This window comes from Dendropsophus ebraccatus, chromosome 11 (assembly GCF_027789765.1).
Source record: "Dendropsophus ebraccatus isolate aDenEbr1 chromosome 11, aDenEbr1.pat, whole genome shotgun sequence".
NCBI classification, from domain to species: domain Eukaryota; kingdom Metazoa; phylum Chordata; class Amphibia; order Anura; family Hylidae; genus Dendropsophus; species Dendropsophus ebraccatus.
In genome coordinates, this window is record NC_091464.1 from 26,835,871 (window position 1) to 26,855,474 (window position 19,604).

The following is a 19,604-nucleotide window of genomic DNA, read 5'->3' on the forward strand; positions in this document are numbered from 1 at the left end:
AAAAAAAAAAAACTATGTTTATCAGGCCGATACTGCAGTACTGGCCAGGGTGAACTTCACAGACAGCGGTCATTCTGTTACACGGCCATGTCACAGAACGGCCGCTGTCTTACAACATGTAAAGTAAGCCTTAAACTTCATTTTGCCCTAGCTTGTACCTACTGTGCATTTAAGAGATAAAGAAAATGTGTTAATACTTAAATAAAAAAAACCTCATTCCTTTTTTGCTTAGTTCTTTAGTTGCCAGAAAAAGAAATACGGAGAGAGAAAGCCTTAGGGAGATGAAATAAGACAGTCTATGTCACTATTCTCTTACTGTCCATCAGTGCTGTTAAAAGTCCATTACAGAGCTGAAGAGTGTGGGTAATTTCATTCAAATTATAGTACATTTTATCAAGAGCTTATACTGCAGCAAGAAAGTATATATACTCCTCCTACTCTACTATACAGAAAAAGGCTTAAGAGCATTCGGCAAGCCTAAAGTACATGTAAGTCCTAGAACAGTATCTGGTCCTGTTAACAGAGCAACAAATCCAATGCAATTTAAAGGGATCTTCCAATCTCATAGTATTGTGAAGTGTGCCTGGGGTAACTGACTCTTGTAAATTTATTGTGGCTTTTGAAAATAATGTGATGTGTATATACAGCGGGCTGTTCTGTTTTCTTTACAGGAATAGAAGGAGGGCAGGGTTTAGCCTATTTTGATGACTATGAATTATGTGGAATTTGTGTCGCGTGTTCTAATTATCTTGTTTTTCTTGCGGCTTGTGGTTTCCACAATATGGACGAGTGTGGGGCTAACAACAAGGCACAGACAGCATGTTCCCGAGTCGTAGACATAGACACAAGGTTAGGAAGCTCTGTAGGAGACTGTAGATAGAAAGCACAGCTTTTACGGCACGTGACATGTGGGCGAGAAATTGTTGAGCTTAAAAAAATGGAAGGGTTTCCCACCAACATTACTACCAAACTGCTGTAGTGTTGGAAAACAGACATGAGAGACTCTCAGGATTCTCTGCAGAGATGTTGTGTATGTTCCAAAGCAGGAGTATTTATGAGTAAGGGCCCTATTCCACAGGACGATTATCATTCGGACAATCGTTAAGTCGTTCGGAAAGAAGAGATAATCGTTCGATTGAATAGCAGTTAACAATTAAAGGACGAACGAGAAATCGTTGATCGCTTAATGAGACCTGGACCTATTTTTATCGTTGCTCATTCACAAATCGTTCGCATGGAATAAGACGCCGTTCGGCCGTTCGCAGTAACGACGAATGCAAAAGCAATGACAAGACGACCGCAAGACCGATCATAAGTAACGATCAGCGTTCCGTGTCATTGGCTGAACGATTTCAGGTCGTTCACAATAGCGGTTGTTTGAGATCGTTTATCATTAACGATAATCGTCCCGTGGAATAGGGCCCTAAGGATGGTCTCAGAGAATGGCTGCAGAAGCCACACTTGTAGGAGCTAACAGAGGAGAAGCAAGCAGTGACCAGACAGGGTAGCTGTGACATGCAAAAGGCAGTCGGGGGAGACTGTTAGGACAACTTAAAGTGATACGGTCACCCCCTGAACTTGTGTGTGGTTCTCTGCACCATCCCCAAGCTTAGATGCTGAACATTTGATATATACCTGTATAAAACTTGTCTGTGTCTTCTTTTTGCTTTGCTTAATTTCATTAGTGGAGTGTGTCACCTAGGAGGGGCTTCATGGCAGTTGGACCCTCTTTCCAGCCAGGAGATGTGTCCCTATTGCCATGAAGCCCCGCCCAGGTGACACTATCCACCAATGAAATCGGTACATAGTAATGCATGCTAGGCCATGCACTTTAACATAGGCTGCAATTTGTCAGATACAAAGTCTAAAAAGTGTCTAAAACTTATAAATATAAATGTATAATTTATGAATTTAATGGAAGACTATTGGCACTATTTACAGAATTCAAGAGCATTTGCATTAGTAAATCTGCCCCATTGTCGGGAACAACGGAATGGGGACCTAACATTGTAAATCATCGTCCCCAAATCAAAAAAACAGTGCAGGATGAAAAAAAAATATCTGGCTAGGTAAGAGGGCCCTGAAATTAGGCCAATTTCAAATGAATACTTTAGCATATATGATATGTGGAAAGATACTAATTCACATAAAGTGAACTTAAAACCCAGTGCCACGGATTGGGGAAAAAAACATCCGGGAAAAAAACTGTCAAGTTTATTAAGGAAGCAACCCGGAATTTTTTTTTATTTGTCCCCCTGCCGTATGCTGGCACGTATACTCACCAATGGTGATCGACGTCCCATGGCGCGGCTTTATTCCGGTCCTGCAGCACAGTTCAAATCCAGTGTTCTCATTACCGTCACCGCTCTTCTGACGCCTCTTCTGTCTCCATGTTGATTGAAGGCCGGAAGTGACACTCTCCCACAGAGAATGCATTGGAACGCGGGACTTCCGGCCTTTAATCAACATGGAGACAGAAGAGGTGTCGGAAGAGCGGTGACGGTAATGAGAACACGGGATTTGAACTGTGCTGCAGGACCGGAACAAAGTCGCACCACAGGATACCGATTATCGCTGTTGAGTATACGCGCTAACATGCAGCAGGGGGACGGATAGCAATATTTTCCGGAGTGCTTCTATTACTGTACAGACATCATGTGACCTTTATTGTGACACCCCTCCAACTCTAGTATACACTTCAGTTACATCTGACATTACAAACTTCCTCTATTTTTAGTTGCAGTTGGCATTACGGATCATCAGAGAGCTGTAATGAATGGCACACTAGGCAAATGACCAGGACCCCCATTTCCTAGTGTGCACCCAAGCCGAGACCCCAGAAGCAAGCTTAGAGTATATAAACCTGCACTGCCCTGGACCACAGGTCAATTTTACTATTCACTTCCCCAGACCTCCAGAGCTTTTACCATTAGCCCCATCACTATCATAAGACATTGGATGACAGTATTGTATGGGCTTTGCATAGTACTGCTAGTGGGCAGGAGGCTTATTTTACTTGATGCCCTATGTGTAAAGGGAATCTGTCACTAGGTGTATGGTGCCTTAAATGAGGGCAGCATAAACTAGTAACACAAATGCTGAACAGATCAGTGTATTACTTACATCATTCTGTTCAGCTGTTCTCCTAATATGCAGGAGAATGGGATTCTTGACACACCCCTCCCCGCCCTCCAACTGCTGATTGACAGCTGATTGCCTACACACACCATGAATAGATAACTGCCAATCAGCAGCTGTGGGCGGAGTTTTCAGCTTCTGATGAATATTGAGGACTATTTGGCTCATGCACATATTGGAGAGGACTACTTATTGTCCATAATATTCAGGAGGATTCAAAAATTTAAAAAATTCAGGAGGATATCTCTGGATCAGCTGCACAGAACAATGTAAGTGATACATCATTCTGTTCAGCTTCTCTGTCACTAGTTTATGCTACCCTGAGATCGGAAATCATAAACCTACTGACAGAGTCTCTTTAACCATGTATATTTTATTAGTTGTAAACTAATCAGTTGCCTCCTATTCTACAATCTTTCCACAAAACAAAAATGCAAATTAATTGTCTTCATTATGTTTAATACTGTGTCTAAAATATGAAATCTCAGATGAAAACGAATACTTACAGGTACACGTGGGCTCTGCACCTGACCACTCTGAATTGAACTGGCACACCCGAGCCGGGCTTCCTTGCAATTCATAACCGCCCCAGCAAAAATAGTCACAGGTTGTCCCATAGTTGTCTCCGGCTCCTGAGCACTTAACGTAGCCATTCTCTGGGGCATTCAGCTTAGCACAGCGCCTTACTTAGTAGAAAGACAGAGAGACAAGCAAATGGTTTAATAGTTAACACTTACCAACAAGGTGTCAGGTTCTCTTTAGTTCAAGATATATGCAACAATTGTTTGGCATGTACAGTATTTAGCAAAAAATCCTTTAGGTATTTATTTTGGAGCTACTTTAGGCCATGTTCACACAACGTATGTGTTGTATAAATCATGGCCGATGTTGCTATTTGCAACAATTGCCATGATTTATACAACACGTACGTTGTATGCGAATGAATTGAATCCGGGCCAGAGCGTGTACACATGATTCCATCCGGCCTCACGAGAAACTGACATGTCAGTTTTCTGGGGCCGATTCACACAATGGAGCATACGGCTCTGGCCGCACACTCCATTGTGTGCAGAGGTGAACTTTGGGTGTGCCCGCATCTGAATTCACCAGAATTGAAGATAATCCAGTTGGTACTGCAGTACCGGCCGGGATGATCTTCAGTAACACCAGCCGTTCTGTGATCTGGCCGGGTCACAGAACAGCCGGAGTTATACTTAGTGTGAACATGGCCTTATACTGTATTGTATCATGACATATATAAAATAAATAGCCTTAGTAAATGTGAGAATGGTGCCTTTTGGTAATTTGTCCATAGAGTAGATTATGCACAATCTCAGGTCTCCTACTGTAATGAAGAGTCAAAGGGGAGTTGTTTGTGTCACACTCTGGAACACCTCACCACTTCTTCCTCCTCCCTCTTATTCATGAATAATCTCTGCTGCCCGACCTCCTGCTCACTCGGCTGTCAGCCAGTGTCCTCTATAGGCAGTTTATGTCTGAAAGAAACACCCAGATATAGTTGAATCTCTGAGCCCAAATGGTGGTCTAGTGGTAAATCACCTGTCTATAGACATCCAACAGGTCTTTCTTTTGTTCCCCTGATTGAAAATTAAAAAAAAATTATTATCTCATTATTGTATTTTTTTTTAAGTGCAAAGAGTTTCCCAATAATTAGTTTTAAAATAATTTTTTTAATGCAATGATGCAAAAAATAATTTAGACTTGATTGGGAATTTTTTGCACAATCATAATAATAATAAAATTTAGGGATGGTCTGACCCTGGTTCGGACAAACCCGAACCCTCCGCAATGATTACTGCTGTCTGCCGTCTCCGTGTAGCGGGCGGATCTAGCGGGAGGAACGCCAGGCGATCCTCCCGCTGTATCCGCCCGCTGCACGGAGCGGGCAGACAGCGGGAATCCGATGCCGAGCGTTCGGGTTCAGCCGAACCTCGGTGGGTTTGGGCCATCCCTAATTATATTTTATTTCCATCAGGGGATTTGAACCAAAGAAACACCTGTTTGTGGTCTGTAGACAGATGATTTACCCCCTAGACCACAGCTCCAACCTAGGTTAGGTGGTTCAACTATATCTGATTGCAGATCAGTCGTCTGTTGGATGATACTGGCTGACAGTTGAAGGAGCAGGAGGCTGGGAAGCATTGATTATTCATGAAGGAGTTATGACACATGCCAGAGGGCGGCACAAATGCTGAGGCACAACTCCTGTTTGACTCTATTACAGTTGGAGACACAAGATTGTGCATAATCCACTCAATGGACAAATTACCAAAAGGCACCATGCTCACTAGGGGACTGTCAGCACCTTAGGTAGGGCCCGTGAGCTGACAGAGCCATAGCATAGAGCATGACTATGTGCATAAAGCCTTACAGAAGAGGAACATTCTTAACCAAATGTAACTCCTGTGATTTCTGGCTCATTATAAATGCATATTACACCCAGCCCCTTTGATACGCTTACATACCTCTGACTTTCACAGTGAATTTACACGACGCCTTGTTTTCAGCTCTGTCGTATACTGTGTACTGGATTTTATGATCTCCCTCCGGGAAGTCCGAGCCTGATGGCAGTCCTTTCAATATGACACTGAAGAATAATTGATGTGACTAAGTAATCCATCAAAGCCGTAACATTATAGCAGGGGGGGGATGTATTTATTCTCAGCAAATATACAAAAGCCTTTGCTAGACTCAACGATAATTTGTCAGATATGATTACTTTTGAAGGCTGGCATCAATAATCTGTGAGTCAATAATAATAAATGGTAATGGCACATCAGACAGAAAACGTATTGGGCATACTGGGACATTTCATCATAACTTACATACATATTGGCCGATAATTCTATATGCCAGAATGTGAGTGTTCAGTCATAGCTGTCCTAACATCAGTAAAATAATAACATTTTAGTAAAAAGTGATAGAAGGTAACATCAACACTACACATTTTGGTCCCCCCCCCCCCCTCAAAGTTAGGATTATACCTGCACTGTCGTTAAAGCAAAACAATGAAAAAAAACTGTTGGTTGTGGTGGAACCATTGTACATTAGACACCAACAGCATTCAACAGACCCTATTGACTTCGATAGACTCCATCAACTTTCTGGTTCTGCAGTTCAGTTCTCGTTCCCCTGAATAGGAGCTGAGCTACAGTCACCAGTTCCAGCCACTACTCCGAGAATGGAGCCTACTGTTTCTGGCCTTGTTCACTAAATATTTCTGGATATGAAAGCTGTTCTGAGTTGGTTCCCTGGTTAATGGCCTATACTAAGGTTTTGGCCATCAATCTTTCCTGCCAGGGACTCGACCCACGGCTCTGTTCATTCCTATGGAGCCACCAGAAAGAGTTGAGCATATGGAGCCACCGGGGAGAGTAGAGTACAGCACTCTGCTCTCCACATGCCATGGTCACATGCAGTAGCCGTGGCTGTATTCATAACAAAGGAGCCAGAGGCCAATAGGGAAATTGGCAGGGGTACGTAGGTCGGACCCCGTGGATGAGGGCCAAGTCCGTTTTGCCCGGACAACCTCTTTAAGCACAATTTAAAATGGACATGAGAATGATTGCAATGGTAGTATAGGATAGTACTGGAGCACAGGCAGAACACATTAAACTCCTTTTGTGGTTAACCCCTTCGCGTCAGTAACATGTATATATACGTTCCTACTGCACATACCCTGTGCAGTAGGAATGTATATACACGTTCCTGTACTGACGGGGGCTTTGTGATGAGAGGGGGAGCGCTGCAGGGATAGCGATCCTGCTCTCATCTGTGTCCAGGGCCGCAGGTAATGAGAGTCAGCTGCAATCCCGCAGCCGACTCTTATTAACCCCTTAAACGCCGTGATCTACATCGATCGCAACGCTTAAGGTACTCAGTGACAGATCAAGCATCTGTCACTGAGTGATCGAGACCCCCGAAGCTGTGCTCCTTACCTCCGTCCTTTCGGATTGTCGATCTATGTGTAGAGTCTGCTCTCAGGCAGGCTCTATACATATATCGCCGATGACACTGATCTATGCTATGCTATGGCATAGCATAGATCAGTATATGCAATCTAATGATTCCATATATTACAGTGTTAAAAGTGTTTTTTGTTTTTTTTTAAAGTGTAATAAAAAAGTTTTTAAAAGTATTTAAAAAACCCTTATAAACTACCCCCCCAATAAAAGTTTAAAATATCCCCTTGCCCATTATAAAAATATAAATAAATAAACATATTACTTATCGTAGCGTGCGGAATTGTCCGATCTATTAAAATATAACATTATTGTTCCCGCACGGTGAACGGCGTAAACGGAAACATAAAAAAACGCACCAGGATTGCTGATTTTTATTAAATTACATATCACAAAAAAATTCATAAAGAGCAATGAAGATTTTTTTGTTACACCAATATGATATTAATAAAAACTAAAGATCATAGCGCAAAAAATGACACCCCAACCAGCCCTGTACGTAGAAAAATAAAAGCGCTACGGCTCTTAGAAGGCAGGGAGGAACATTGCATTAATTTGACCCGGACTTTTGTGCATCAAAGGGCTCTGTCTTGAAGGGGTTAATTACTATACATAGTGTACTCATATTAGTAAAGAGGTTGTCCAGGCCACAAACTAAGGGTCCATTCACATGTCGGTATGTCTTTTACTCAGCAAATTTGAGTCTGCATTTTTTCATCCCCAATCTACAAAATTCCATCTATATTGCATTTGTATTTTTTGCTAATACGCAAAAATGAAAAAAAAAAAAAAATTACTTAATATTAAACTAGTCACTATTTGTGGATCGTGGATCCGTACTTTTTGCTAATCCCATAGAGTTCTATTGGTGTGTCCGTTTTAGTCCCCACTAGGGACTTTTTTTTTTTTTTTTTTTTACAGCACAGATCACGTCCCTGTACTTACCTACGGATGTGTCAATGGTCCCATACATTGACCCTATTTTCTGTCCATAATTGTATATCCGCATTGCGGACAGAATTGCAGACGTGTAATTAGGCCCTAACTTGTCCGACTTCTGTACCCCCAGTTATCTTCATATTGGCCCCTGGCTCTTTTGTTGTGAATACAGACGCTGGTACGGCACATGACCCTCTGGCTATATTCATTCCTATGTAGCCGTCGGAAGGAGCAGGGCATATGGAGCCGCCAGAGGGAGCCGAGTAAAGCATTCGCCTCCCCATAGGAATGAATTAAGCCATAGGTCACATGCTGTAGCCGTGGCTGTATTTATAAAAAAAAAAAAGGAGCCAGAGGCCGATACGGCGATTGGGGGAGGGGGGGATACGGAGGTTGGACCCTGTGGATAGGGGACAACTTTGTTTTGCCCAGACAACCTCTTTAAGCACAATTTATTAGATGTCAGTGTCAGGTGCCTATATACATGTGAATATATAGCAAGAATGCTATGGAGAGATGCATCTACTCATTCTAACAGATTCCTCTTCTAGCAGACAGGAAGTTATGATTCTTACTATTTATCTTACTTACTCTGTTAGGATTCCATCTGCTGTGTCTCGTCCCTCAGGAGTGTCCCAGAAGACTCTTGCGGTAAGTTTATTTGGTTCTGCTACTTTTTCCTTTACACTTGGACACTGAATCCTTGGTGGCTCCAAATCTACAAAACAAAATATCCAACATAAGCTTCACTTACTAAAGCATGGTCGCCTGTCATTATCATTTACCTTCAGGAATTAAACTGCTCTGTACATTACCTGCCTCTGAAAAGTGGTGGTCTAGCGCTTAAAACAGCTGCAAACCAAAGGAGTGAAAAAAATGTATGATATACTTATTTATATAAGTATAAAGCTCCTGTGCAGCCTGCGGCACGTACCGGCCGCGGCTGCAGCTTTATACCTGAGAAAGTGAAGTGCGCACGGCAGGGAGAGGGGCAGCAGGTAGTCATCTGGGGGCTCCCTGCCCGTGTCGCCGGGGATGAGTGACAGGCATAGGCCCGTTACTGGTGCCTCTCCCTTTCACTTATCCCCACCAAGCACAATGAAAGGGAGAGAGAGGTGACTAGACACAGGCAGGGAGCCCCCCGGATGACTACCTGCCGCCCCTCTCCCTGCTGCTCCTGGGGGTTAAACTTAAGTTTATAAAACTGCTGCTGTAAGCTGCACAGGAGCTTCATACAGTGCTGCAGGGAACCATATCAGCCCAATTGGGCTGATGAGTTCCCTTTAACTGCAATTTCACCGGTCTGGGCTGCTTGCCGTTTTCTCCATCCCCCCCCCCCCCCCCCTTAGGGAATTATAGAAAAGAAATTCCATGCAACTAACATTTTCATAAATGTTGCATAAAGTTTGTATTATTCCATACGGGGATCAATTTATATGCAGCTTGCAATTTATTTCAGGAATGCTATATGTTTAACATCAGGGATGGGGAACCTTTGACCCTCCAGCTGTTGCAAAACTACAACTCCCATCATGCCTGGACAGCCTTTGGCTGATGGGAGATGTAGTTCTGCAACAGATGAAGGGCCGAAGGTTCCCCATCCCTGTTTTAGATTCTCAATGTTTTTCTTGCAGGACTTTCTGCACCTGTTTTCTGTCTCCGTTACTGTATATATATATATATATATATATATATATATATATATGTGTGTGTGTCTACTCAGATTATATCTCATGACAGCTTATTGTGTCCCTGCGCTCATGCTGATGGCATTGCTGCTTTCTTATATAAGAGCTATGGGAGTAAAAAGATATAGGCCTGGCACAGCTGTTTGCAACCTCTACTGCCACATAACTGCAATATAGTGTTCATGCTTACGAAACCTCAGATTAGCATAAGCAGAAAACACTGAGAGTGAAGTTTCTTATACAGCCTGAGGTATACTGTGACTTTTAGTTGGGCTACTGATTGAGTAATGAAGCTATAGTCTACAGCTTAATGTATTCCTTTAGACTATAGATGTAGCGTGATAATTAAAAATCAATCGTTTGCGTTATAAAAAGTCTTCATGTAGTCCAGGCCTTGACCTCCCAGCTTCATGGAATCATAGTAATCAGTTCAATCTAAACAAAGTATATACTACCATCTAGTGGTGATCAGTGGTATATCATGTTATACCCCTAATTGTGCTTACCACAGAAAGATTCCTTAAAGGGGTTATCCAGTGCTACAAAAAGATGGCCACTTTCTTTCAGAAACAACATGACACTTGTCTCCAGTTCAGGTGCGGTTTGCAATTAAGCTCCATTCACTTCAATGGAACTGAGCAGCAAAACCCCGCCCAAGGTGGAGACAAGAGTGGGGCTGTCTCTGGAAGAAAGTGACCATGTTTTTGTAGCGCTGGATAACCCTTTAAGGGTACTTTCACAGTATATTTTCCGCTGCGGATCCGCAGCAGATTTCATTTAAATAACTGAACACAGCAACAAATCTGCTGTGGATCTGTTGCAGATCTGCTGCGGATCCTGTAGGTGTGAATGCACCCTAAAGGGGTTTTCCAAATATTTTCACATGTTAACATATAAACTGCTTGACAACTTAATCCTCCAGGCCGCTGGAAAAAAAAACACTGGCCTCAGAGGTCTATGCATGAAAAGACAGAGGCCGTAATTTGCTGCACATTATCACTGATGTCTCTATAAACAAAGCTGGACTGGAACAGTGATGCTGGACAAGCTGATGATTAAATAGGTGAGTATAGTGCATTTTATTTGGCAAGCTCAAGGATTTTTCTTATGGAGTCAGGCAATGGTTTTTATGTAGGCGTCGTCTACTATAACATCTTGCTATTTTCCGTGATTGGATGTGTAGTAAAGCTGGGTTCACATCTGCAATGTTTCATCTGTTGTTATTCTCTATACAACTATATGGCTAGGTTCACACTATGTAAAAATGACGACCATCTTTGTGCACATAACGTCTGTTAGCTCATAAATAACGGAGGTTATTTGCACAATGATGCCCGTTATTATGAAACACTGCTGTTATTTTTACACAGTGTAAACCTAACCTAAAACTGAGAGCGGTTGCTCTGTAAGATGCCAGCCTCAGATGCAGATGTGAGTCTTAGTTGCAAGACCCTCTAAGGGCCAGTTCATACTGAGCTGAATCCGTGATTAAAATTCTTCCCCCAAAAATATGTGCAGAGCAATTTTCCACTTCTGCGTCAATCCACTTTCCGCCCAAACGATTGACGCTAGAGGAGTCCTATAGAAGTCAACAGGGTTTGAATTCCGCTTGAATTCTGCTCCTATTCTGCCAGAGCTGAATAAGGGTATGTGCACACAAAGGAAGTCTCACGGATAACATCCTGTGGATTCCGATGATCACCCCCATGCGCTTGACTCCATTCTATGCTTAGGCGGATTACGCTGTCTACCCAAAGAATAGACATATCCATATACATGAGTATAGAATGGAGCTTATGGGATGGGCGGAGAATGAAGCAGGAATTTGCGGGGAAGAGCGCTGGAATCCTCTGGAGCGTACACACTATCAAATGGCGACAGAATGCGCCTGCCACAGTCTGCGAGCGGTTGCGAGGTACGGAATGTGCGACGGTTTTCCATCGCCATTCCGTAGTGTGCACTCACCCTAAGTGAGGAATTTGAAGCAGAAAGCTTTCCTCTTCAATTCCTTGCCTATTGCTCAATGTGAACGGGCCCTTAAAGGGAACCTGTCACCCGGCATTCCGACGCAGAGCCCGCCTAACCCCCTGGTGGAGCCCTAGACACTTACCCTTTGCTTCAAGTCCCGTTCCTTGACCTGGTCCCTGGTCGGAGTTATCGCCGTCGGCAGCCGTGCGTGCACGCTGCAAAAATTAGTCCGATGCCCGTAGAGAATGACGGCTCCAGTCATTCTCTATAGGCATCGGACTCATCTCATGTAATTAGCATACAGCGCGCGCACAGCTTCCAGCGCTGATATCTCTGCCCGGGGACCGGGTCCAGGAGCGGGACTTGCAGCAAAGGGTAAGTGTCTGGGGCTCCACCAGGGGCTCTGCGTTGGAATGCCGGGTGACAGGTTACCTTTAAGTCTTCATTTTGGGGTTGAACTTCTATTGATTGCAGTAGTACAATAAGTGAAACTGCATTATTATACAGCATACATACAAATTCCTATGACACTATGATTATGATGGAGTACAGGCTCGGACTGGCCTACAGGGGAATCCCCCGGTGGGCCCTACCCCTTGGTGGGCCCCTAGCAGGAGGTGGGCCTCCTAGACTGACTCTTTGTACCAGAGAATAAAAACATTTTCTATGCTATAGAATCAAAGACAAATATATTTAAGGTACCATGTGTCTTCTTGACCGAACAGCATCTAATAGTGTCAGCAGTTTGGAACACGAATTACAGCTGACAGAAGTCTCGTAACCAATGATAGGCAGGCAGCGGAGTGAGGGAAGATAATAAAGAAACTATACTCACCAGTCCCCGTGCCCCTGGATCGCTCTCTCTCCTACAGCTGCTGGAAGTCATTTTCCATCAGGTTCTGTGTATGTCACGGCCCCAGCTCAATGTTACATACTCGCCTGATGGATTGCCTGCTCAGCCAGTCAATGACTGCAGCGGTGTCCATCCTCAGTCAGTGATTGGCTGAGCAGACGATCCATCAGCCAAGTATGTGATGTTGCAGCTGGAGGAGCTGCAGGAGGTCGGTGGCTACTGGATATCATTAAGGAAGAGCTTCGGGCAGTGGCGGACTATAATATGGGCGGTTAGGGCGGCCGCCCGGGGCCCGAGGCTCCGGGGGGGCCCACGCCATGCCGCCCATATTATAATCCGCCACGGCTGATGCGCGGCTGCCGGGGGTCTCCCGTCCTATCCACGGCAGCGCACGCATCAGTGAGCTCCCCGTGTGCCTGTGGCTGCAACTTCCGGCGCACGGGGAGCTCTGCGATGCGCGCGCTGCTGGGGATAGGACGGGGGACCCCCAGCAGCCGCGCATCAGCCGGAGGCTGCAGAAGGAGAGAGGCTCGACGGGGGAACGGACGGCAGGTGAGTTGTGTTGGGTTTTTTTTTTTTTTTTGTGTTATCTGCACGGGGGGGGGGGGGGGGGGGAGACCAGCTATAAGGGGGGGGGGGAGGGGGACCAGCTATAAGGGGGACCAGCTATAAGGTGGGGGGGAGGAGGACCAGCTATAAGAAGGGGGGAAGGAGGACCAGCTATAAGGGGGGGGGGGGGAAGGGGGACCAGCTATAAGGGGGAGGAAGGGGGACAAGCTATAAGGGGGGGAAAGGGGGACAAGCTATAAGGGGGGGGAAGGGGGACCAGCTATAAGGGGGGAGAGGGAAGAGGGGGGTCATCTATAAGGGGGGGGAGGGGGACCAGCTATAAGGGGGGGAAAGGGGGACCAGCTATAAGGGGGGGGGGGGCAGCTATAAGAAGGGGGGGGAGGAGGATCAGCTATAAGGGGGGGGGGAAGGGGGGACCAGCTATAAGGGGGGGAAAGGGGGACAAGCTATAAGGGGGGAGAGGGAAGAGGAGGATCATCTATAAGGGGGGGGGGAGGGGACCAGCTATAAGGGGGGGAAAGGGGGACCAGCTATAAGGGGGGAGAGGGAAGAGGGGGATCATCTATAAGGGGGGGGAGGGGGACCAGCTATAAGGGGGGGAAAGGGGCGGTGAAGGGGGACCATCTATAAGGGGCGGTGAAGGGGGACCAGCTATAAGGGGGGGGGTGAAGAGGGGCCAGCTATAAGGGGGGAAAGGGGGACCAGCTATAAGGGGGGGAAAGGGGGGACCATCTATAAGGGGGAGTGAAGGGGGGAAGGGGGACCAGCTATAGGGGGGGGAGGGGACCAGCTATAAGGGGGGGAAAGGGGGACCAGCTATAAGGGGGGAGAGGGAAGAGGGGGATCATCTATAAGGAGGGGGGGAGGGGGACCAGCTATAAGGGGGGGGGGGTGAAGAGGGGCCAGCTATAAGGGGGGAAAGGGGGACCAGCTATAAGAGGGGGAAAGGGGGGACCATGTATAAGGGAGAGTGAAGGGGGGGAAGGGGGACCAGCTATAAGGGGGGGGGGAGGGGACCAGCTATAAGGGGGGGGGGGGGGAGGGGGACCAGCTATAAGGGGGGGGGAGGGGGACCAGCTATAAGGGGGGGGAAGGGGGACCAGCTATAAGGGGGGGAAAGGGGGGACCATGTATAAGGGGGAGTGAAGGGGGGGAAGGGGGACCAGCTATAAGGGGGGGGGGAAGGGGACCAGCTATAAGGGGGGGGAGGGGGACCAGCTATAAGGGGGGGAAGGGGGACCAGCTATAAGGGGGGGGGGGAAGGAGGACCAGCTATAAGGGGGGGAGGGGGACCAGCTATAAGGGGGGGAGGGGGACCAGCTATAAGGGGGGAAAGGGGGACCAGCTATAAGGGGGGGAAGGGGGACCAGCTATAAGGGGGGGAAGGGGGACCAGCTATAAGGGGGGAAGGGGAACCAGCTATAAGGGGGGAGAGGGAAGAAGGGGATCATCTATAAGGGGGGGAAGGGGGACCAGCTATAAGGGGGGGAAAGGGGGACCATCTATAAGGGGGGGGGTGAAGAGGGGCCAGCTATAAGGGGGGAAAGGGGGACCAGCTATAAGGGGGGGAAAGGGGGGACCAGCTATAAGAGGGGGACCATCTATAAGGGGGGAAGAGGGGCGCCATTTATAAGGGGGGAGGAGCGGGACCATCTCCTATAGGATTAGCACCCTCCTCTCCTGACATCCTCAGTGCTGCTGTGACCTCCCCTATAAGATCAGCACCCTCCTTTCCTGACATCCTCTGTGCTGCTGTGACCCTGCAACCTCCCCTATAAGATCAGCGCCCTCCTCTCCTGACATCCTCTGTGCTGCTGTGACCTCCCCTATAAGATCAGCACCCTCCTCTCCTGACATCCTCTGTGCTGCTGTGACCTCCCCTATAAGATCAGCACCCTCCTCTCCTGACATCCTCTGTGCTGCTGTGAACTCCCCTATAAGATCAGCACCCTCCTCTCCTGACATCCTTTGTGCTGCTGTGACCTCCCCTATAAGATCAGCCCCCTCCTCTCCTGACATCCTCTGTGCAGCAAGGGACCAAACATTATGTTTATTGGGGCCAGCATTGGGGGGGGGGGCAGTAGTGGAATATAATGAGGGCGGATTAACCGGGGGGGGGCAGGTTGGGTGGACAGCCCGGGGGCCCAGGGTACATTTAATCCGCCACTGGCTTCGGGGGCAGAGGGATGGGTAAGTATATTCTCTTTATTATGTTCCTGCACCCCCCTGCCTACCTGAGACTTGTTAGTTTCATGGGACTTCTCCTTTCAAGAAACTTAAGTGGGATGTTATGCTGTCTGCATGACTGTGACTGAAGAGTTACTAGTAGTGAGCTATCATCGCTGGTCACATACACAGCTCTGAGCAAAGTCACTATAGTAATGTGAAAGGTTTGGTGCTTGTTATATCTGGTGTAAGCAGGGTGGGCCCCTAAAACCAAATTCCCAGGTGGGCCCAAGGTCGCCCAGTCTGACACTGGCCAGCTGCTGCTCCCCCTAAAATCCATAGGATAGGGGATATCAAGCTAAAAAAATATTTTAAATCAACTGGTGTCAGAAAGTTATATAGATTCTTAATTTACTTCTACTAAAAATCCTCAAGCTTTCCAGTACTTATCAGCTGCTGTATGTCTGGCAGGAAGTGGTGTATTCTTTCCAGTCTGATACATTGCTCTCTACTGCCACCTTTGTCCATGTCAGGAACTTACTTTGGACAGTTCCTGACATGGACAGAGGTGGCAGCAGACATCACTGTGTCAGATTGGAAACAATACACCACTTCTTGCTGAACATACAGCAGCTAATAAGTACTGGAAGACTGGAGATTTTTTTTTATAGAAGTAAATTACAAATTTCTGTCACCAGTTTATTTGAAATATTTTTTTCTGCAGTACCCCTTTAATACTGTGAACTATTTTACTTTTAGGGTAGCTTCACACACATCGTATCGCAGCAGATTTACTGCTGTAGATCTGCAGCAGATTTGTTCTAAATAACTGAACACAGCATCAAATCTGCAGCGGATCCTGTACGTGTGAACGCACCCTTAAACAGCTTGACAACCCCTTTTGTACAATCAATGCAGTTTCTCCATTGATTAACTAATCAGGTGATGACCGATTTCCTATGAAAGCCTGGGTAATATAGTCCTACATGCCACCCATACTGTCTATACTCATTTCAACAGCTTTATTTATAATACTCTTTGGCCGCCCTTTCCACATACAATTACATCAGATTGTCAGTAGTCTCCTTCATGTTAATAAATCCGGCGTATATAACCGTATACCAGTGGATTCTAAACTGAGTGAACTGTAGTGTATAGAAATGTCTGTGAACCTCAAGTGTCCCTCCAAAAAGTTGGGAGGTATGAAGGAAGAGCAGACTGCAAAGCATTATGGGGATGTCATGTGTTTTTTTTTCAGTCATCATCATCATCATCATCATCATCATCATCATCATCATCATCATCATCACCATAAGCTTTACAGCAATGGAGCAGCTTTATCAGCCTGCCAGAGACAAAACACAGTCTGATTTGCCCCTAGCAACCAATCACAGCTCACCTTTCATATCTTAACAAGCTCTTATAAAATAAAAGCTAAGCACTGATTGGTTGCTATGGGCAAGTAAGACTGTCTAAATTGCGCATGGCAACCAATCACAGTTCAGCTTTTATTTTACCAGAGTAATTTAAGAAACAAAAGCTGAGCTGTGATTGGTTGCTATGGGCCACATGAAACCATATTATTTAGTGTTCTTAGTGAGGCCTAACCATAAGCTGTTTGCTTGGTCACAATTGTGTTTAGTGACCTCTGCAGTAAAGCGCATCGCCAGTCATTAATGGGTTAATGCTTCAGATGTGTTTACCTGCAGTAACCATGGCAACCGTGCACTGTGATGACAAGCGCTTATGTCATAAAGAAGGTTACATAAAGCAATGCACCGCGCCCTGATCAGTGCCATCTTGGATGCGCCAGAGGACCTTGAGCTTGACTACTGCCCCCTACCCTTGATGTAATTTGGAGGTTCTAGCAGGGGAAAAGGGGTGGTCTGCTTTAGACTACCCTTTTATCAAGTCTCCCCCTTCTTGAGAAGTGGACCTGGATCTGTGAGGGAGAAGACATACATCCGCCATCAATAAGGTGACAGATATCGCAGCCAGATCTCTCTCACATCCAGTTTATTATATTATATTTATAATATGGTTTTACCCTCTAAGCCCAGGGAAGGGGCAACTCTCCAGCCATGGCTCCCTCGAGGTTTCCCCCACAGGGGGTTTTTCCTCGCCTGAGTGCTGGAGAGTGACTCTTCGTGAGTCAGGGATCTGCCATTTTCAGAGTCATGTAATTTTAAATAAAATTGGCACCATTTGAAACCTGATTACAATGTGTTGTGTCTTTATTATGCTTTCTTTGGTGTAACTTATTATGTTTGGGAGTTGGGGATCCATCACATATAGCAGAGTCATAAAGTTGGACACCTGCCTGCTACACAGATCCATCACCTGCACAATGAGAGCAAGTAGGATGGAGCAGTGGACGGCAGAACTCCTGCATGTATGTGTATATCCCTGGATTAAAGGGACACTCAACTCAAGAAAAAACATGCATCGCAAGGTTTATACTGACATCTGCAAGGTTTGTCAAAAGGTTTTTTTTCAAGTGACAGGGTCACACCAATCACAGCATATCATAGCAACATGGACACCACCATACATATACATCATATATACACAACCCAGTGGCTCTTGTGTGTGGGCAGCATCAGGGGCAAGGAAAAGTATTGCACCCCCACACCCATACATCCAAGTTTGAGCTAGGTAGCTGCCCCCTCCCCCTGCAAAATCCATAGGATAGGGGATATTAAGTTGATTGGTTGGGGTCCCAGTGGTCACGAGAATGTGGGGAACATGTCCCCCTCAAATAAACAGTAGCGACAGTGCCCCATTAATTTTCTATAGGTTTTGTTATCCCTCATCCTGTGAATAACTTTGGGAGAGGAGTATGTTCTCATGTAGTATATGGCTGGACCCAGTCTAGGGTTTTTTCAGAAATATGGCATATGGCATTTTTTGGGGTTCAAAAACGCAGAGACTAGATGTTAGCTGATAGTCAATGGCGAAAAGCAAAACGCAATACCCATAGGACATTTTTCTGCTATGTTTTTTTTTTCTTTTTTTTTTTTTGTGAAATCATAGCACAGGGGGGAATATTGTCATGTCTATATGGAAATTATTGTTTTCCCCCCAGTTCTTCAACAGCAAACCTGGAATCACATGATAAAGAATCACATGACTTGTACTGAAAAAAAACAAAAAAACACAGGGTAATTTACGCTAATAGTAATTTACACTAAAATGAGAAAATGGGAGAAAAAGTGCCTGAAAAAAAACACCAAAAAGCAGGAAAATGTGAACAGTCTTATTCTTGGTTCAGATTTAAAGTGAATTCAGTAGAATTAAATGGGTACTCCGGCGAATTTTTTTTCTTCCAAATCAGCTGGTGTCCGAAAGTTATAAAGATTTGTATTTCACTTTTATTTAAAAATCCAGTACTTATCAGCTGCTGTATGTCCTGCATGAAAGTGGTGTATTCTCTCCAGTCTGACACAGTGCTCTCTGCTGCCACCTCTGTTCATGACATAAATTGTCCAGAGCAGGAGAGGTTTTCTATGGGGATGATCGAACAGGGGCGATGTTCAGGTTTGTACGAACCCGAACCATCGGCATTTGACTCCCGCCGCCTTCCCTTTCCGTGGGGAAGGTGGAGACAGCCCGCGTACTGCCTGGAAAACAGGGATACAGACTAGGTAATAGGCTGTATCCCCATTTTTCAGGCGGTACTCGGCGGTAAATGAAAAATGAAAATTGCCTCTGTCCTTAAGGGGTTAAGGAAGCGCTACGAGGGAACGGGAATGGGTAAGTATACTTTCGTTATTATGTTCCCACACCCCCCTGCCTGCCTGAGATTTATCAGTTTAACAGGACTTCTCCTTTCAAGAAACTTATGTGGCCCCCTATACTGTTTGCATAGAGTGACTGACAAGTTACTAGCAGTGAGCCAGCATTGCTGGTCACATACACAGCGCTGTGCAAAGTCACTATAGTAATGTGAAAGGTTAGGCGCTGGTTATATCTGGTATATGTAGGATGGGCCCCTAGTATTAAATTCCCTGGTGGGCCCAAGGTACCCCAGTCCGACACTGATGGAGTATGTGGCTGTGCTTGTGTATACAGTCTCTGCCAGGCATGCATCTCATTCAATGTGCAGTGTTTAGTCATTTAGACCCATGGTACAAGCACCATGAAATGACCTTTCTAGTCTCCAGCATCCAGTGTTTGGAGGCAACATGCACTGCAACATTAAAGGGGGTTTCCAAGTAAAATGTGCTGAAGGAATATCCACAGAATAGCCAGTCAGTAACTGATCAGCAGGAGGCTAACACCCAGCATCTGCGCTGATCA

At 45.7% G+C, this 19,604-nt stretch overlaps 1 protein-coding gene across 1 annotated transcript in view; it reads right to left on the reverse strand.

The window, feature by feature from the left end:
* SRPX (sushi repeat containing protein X-linked) overlaps nt 1-19,604 on the reverse strand; it is a 67,361-nt gene that overhangs the window by 7,370 nt on the left and 40,387 nt on the right. The window contains exons 5-7 of the mRNA XM_069944362.1: nt 8,652-8,778; nt 5,625-5,746; nt 3,645-3,824 (exon numbers count right to left, since the gene is read on the reverse strand). Of these exons, the coding sequence (XP_069800463.1) occupies nt 3,645-3,824; nt 5,625-5,746; nt 8,652-8,778 (429 nt within the window). The remainder of the gene's footprint in view (nt 1-3,644; nt 3,825-5,624; nt 5,747-8,651; nt 8,779-19,604) is intronic.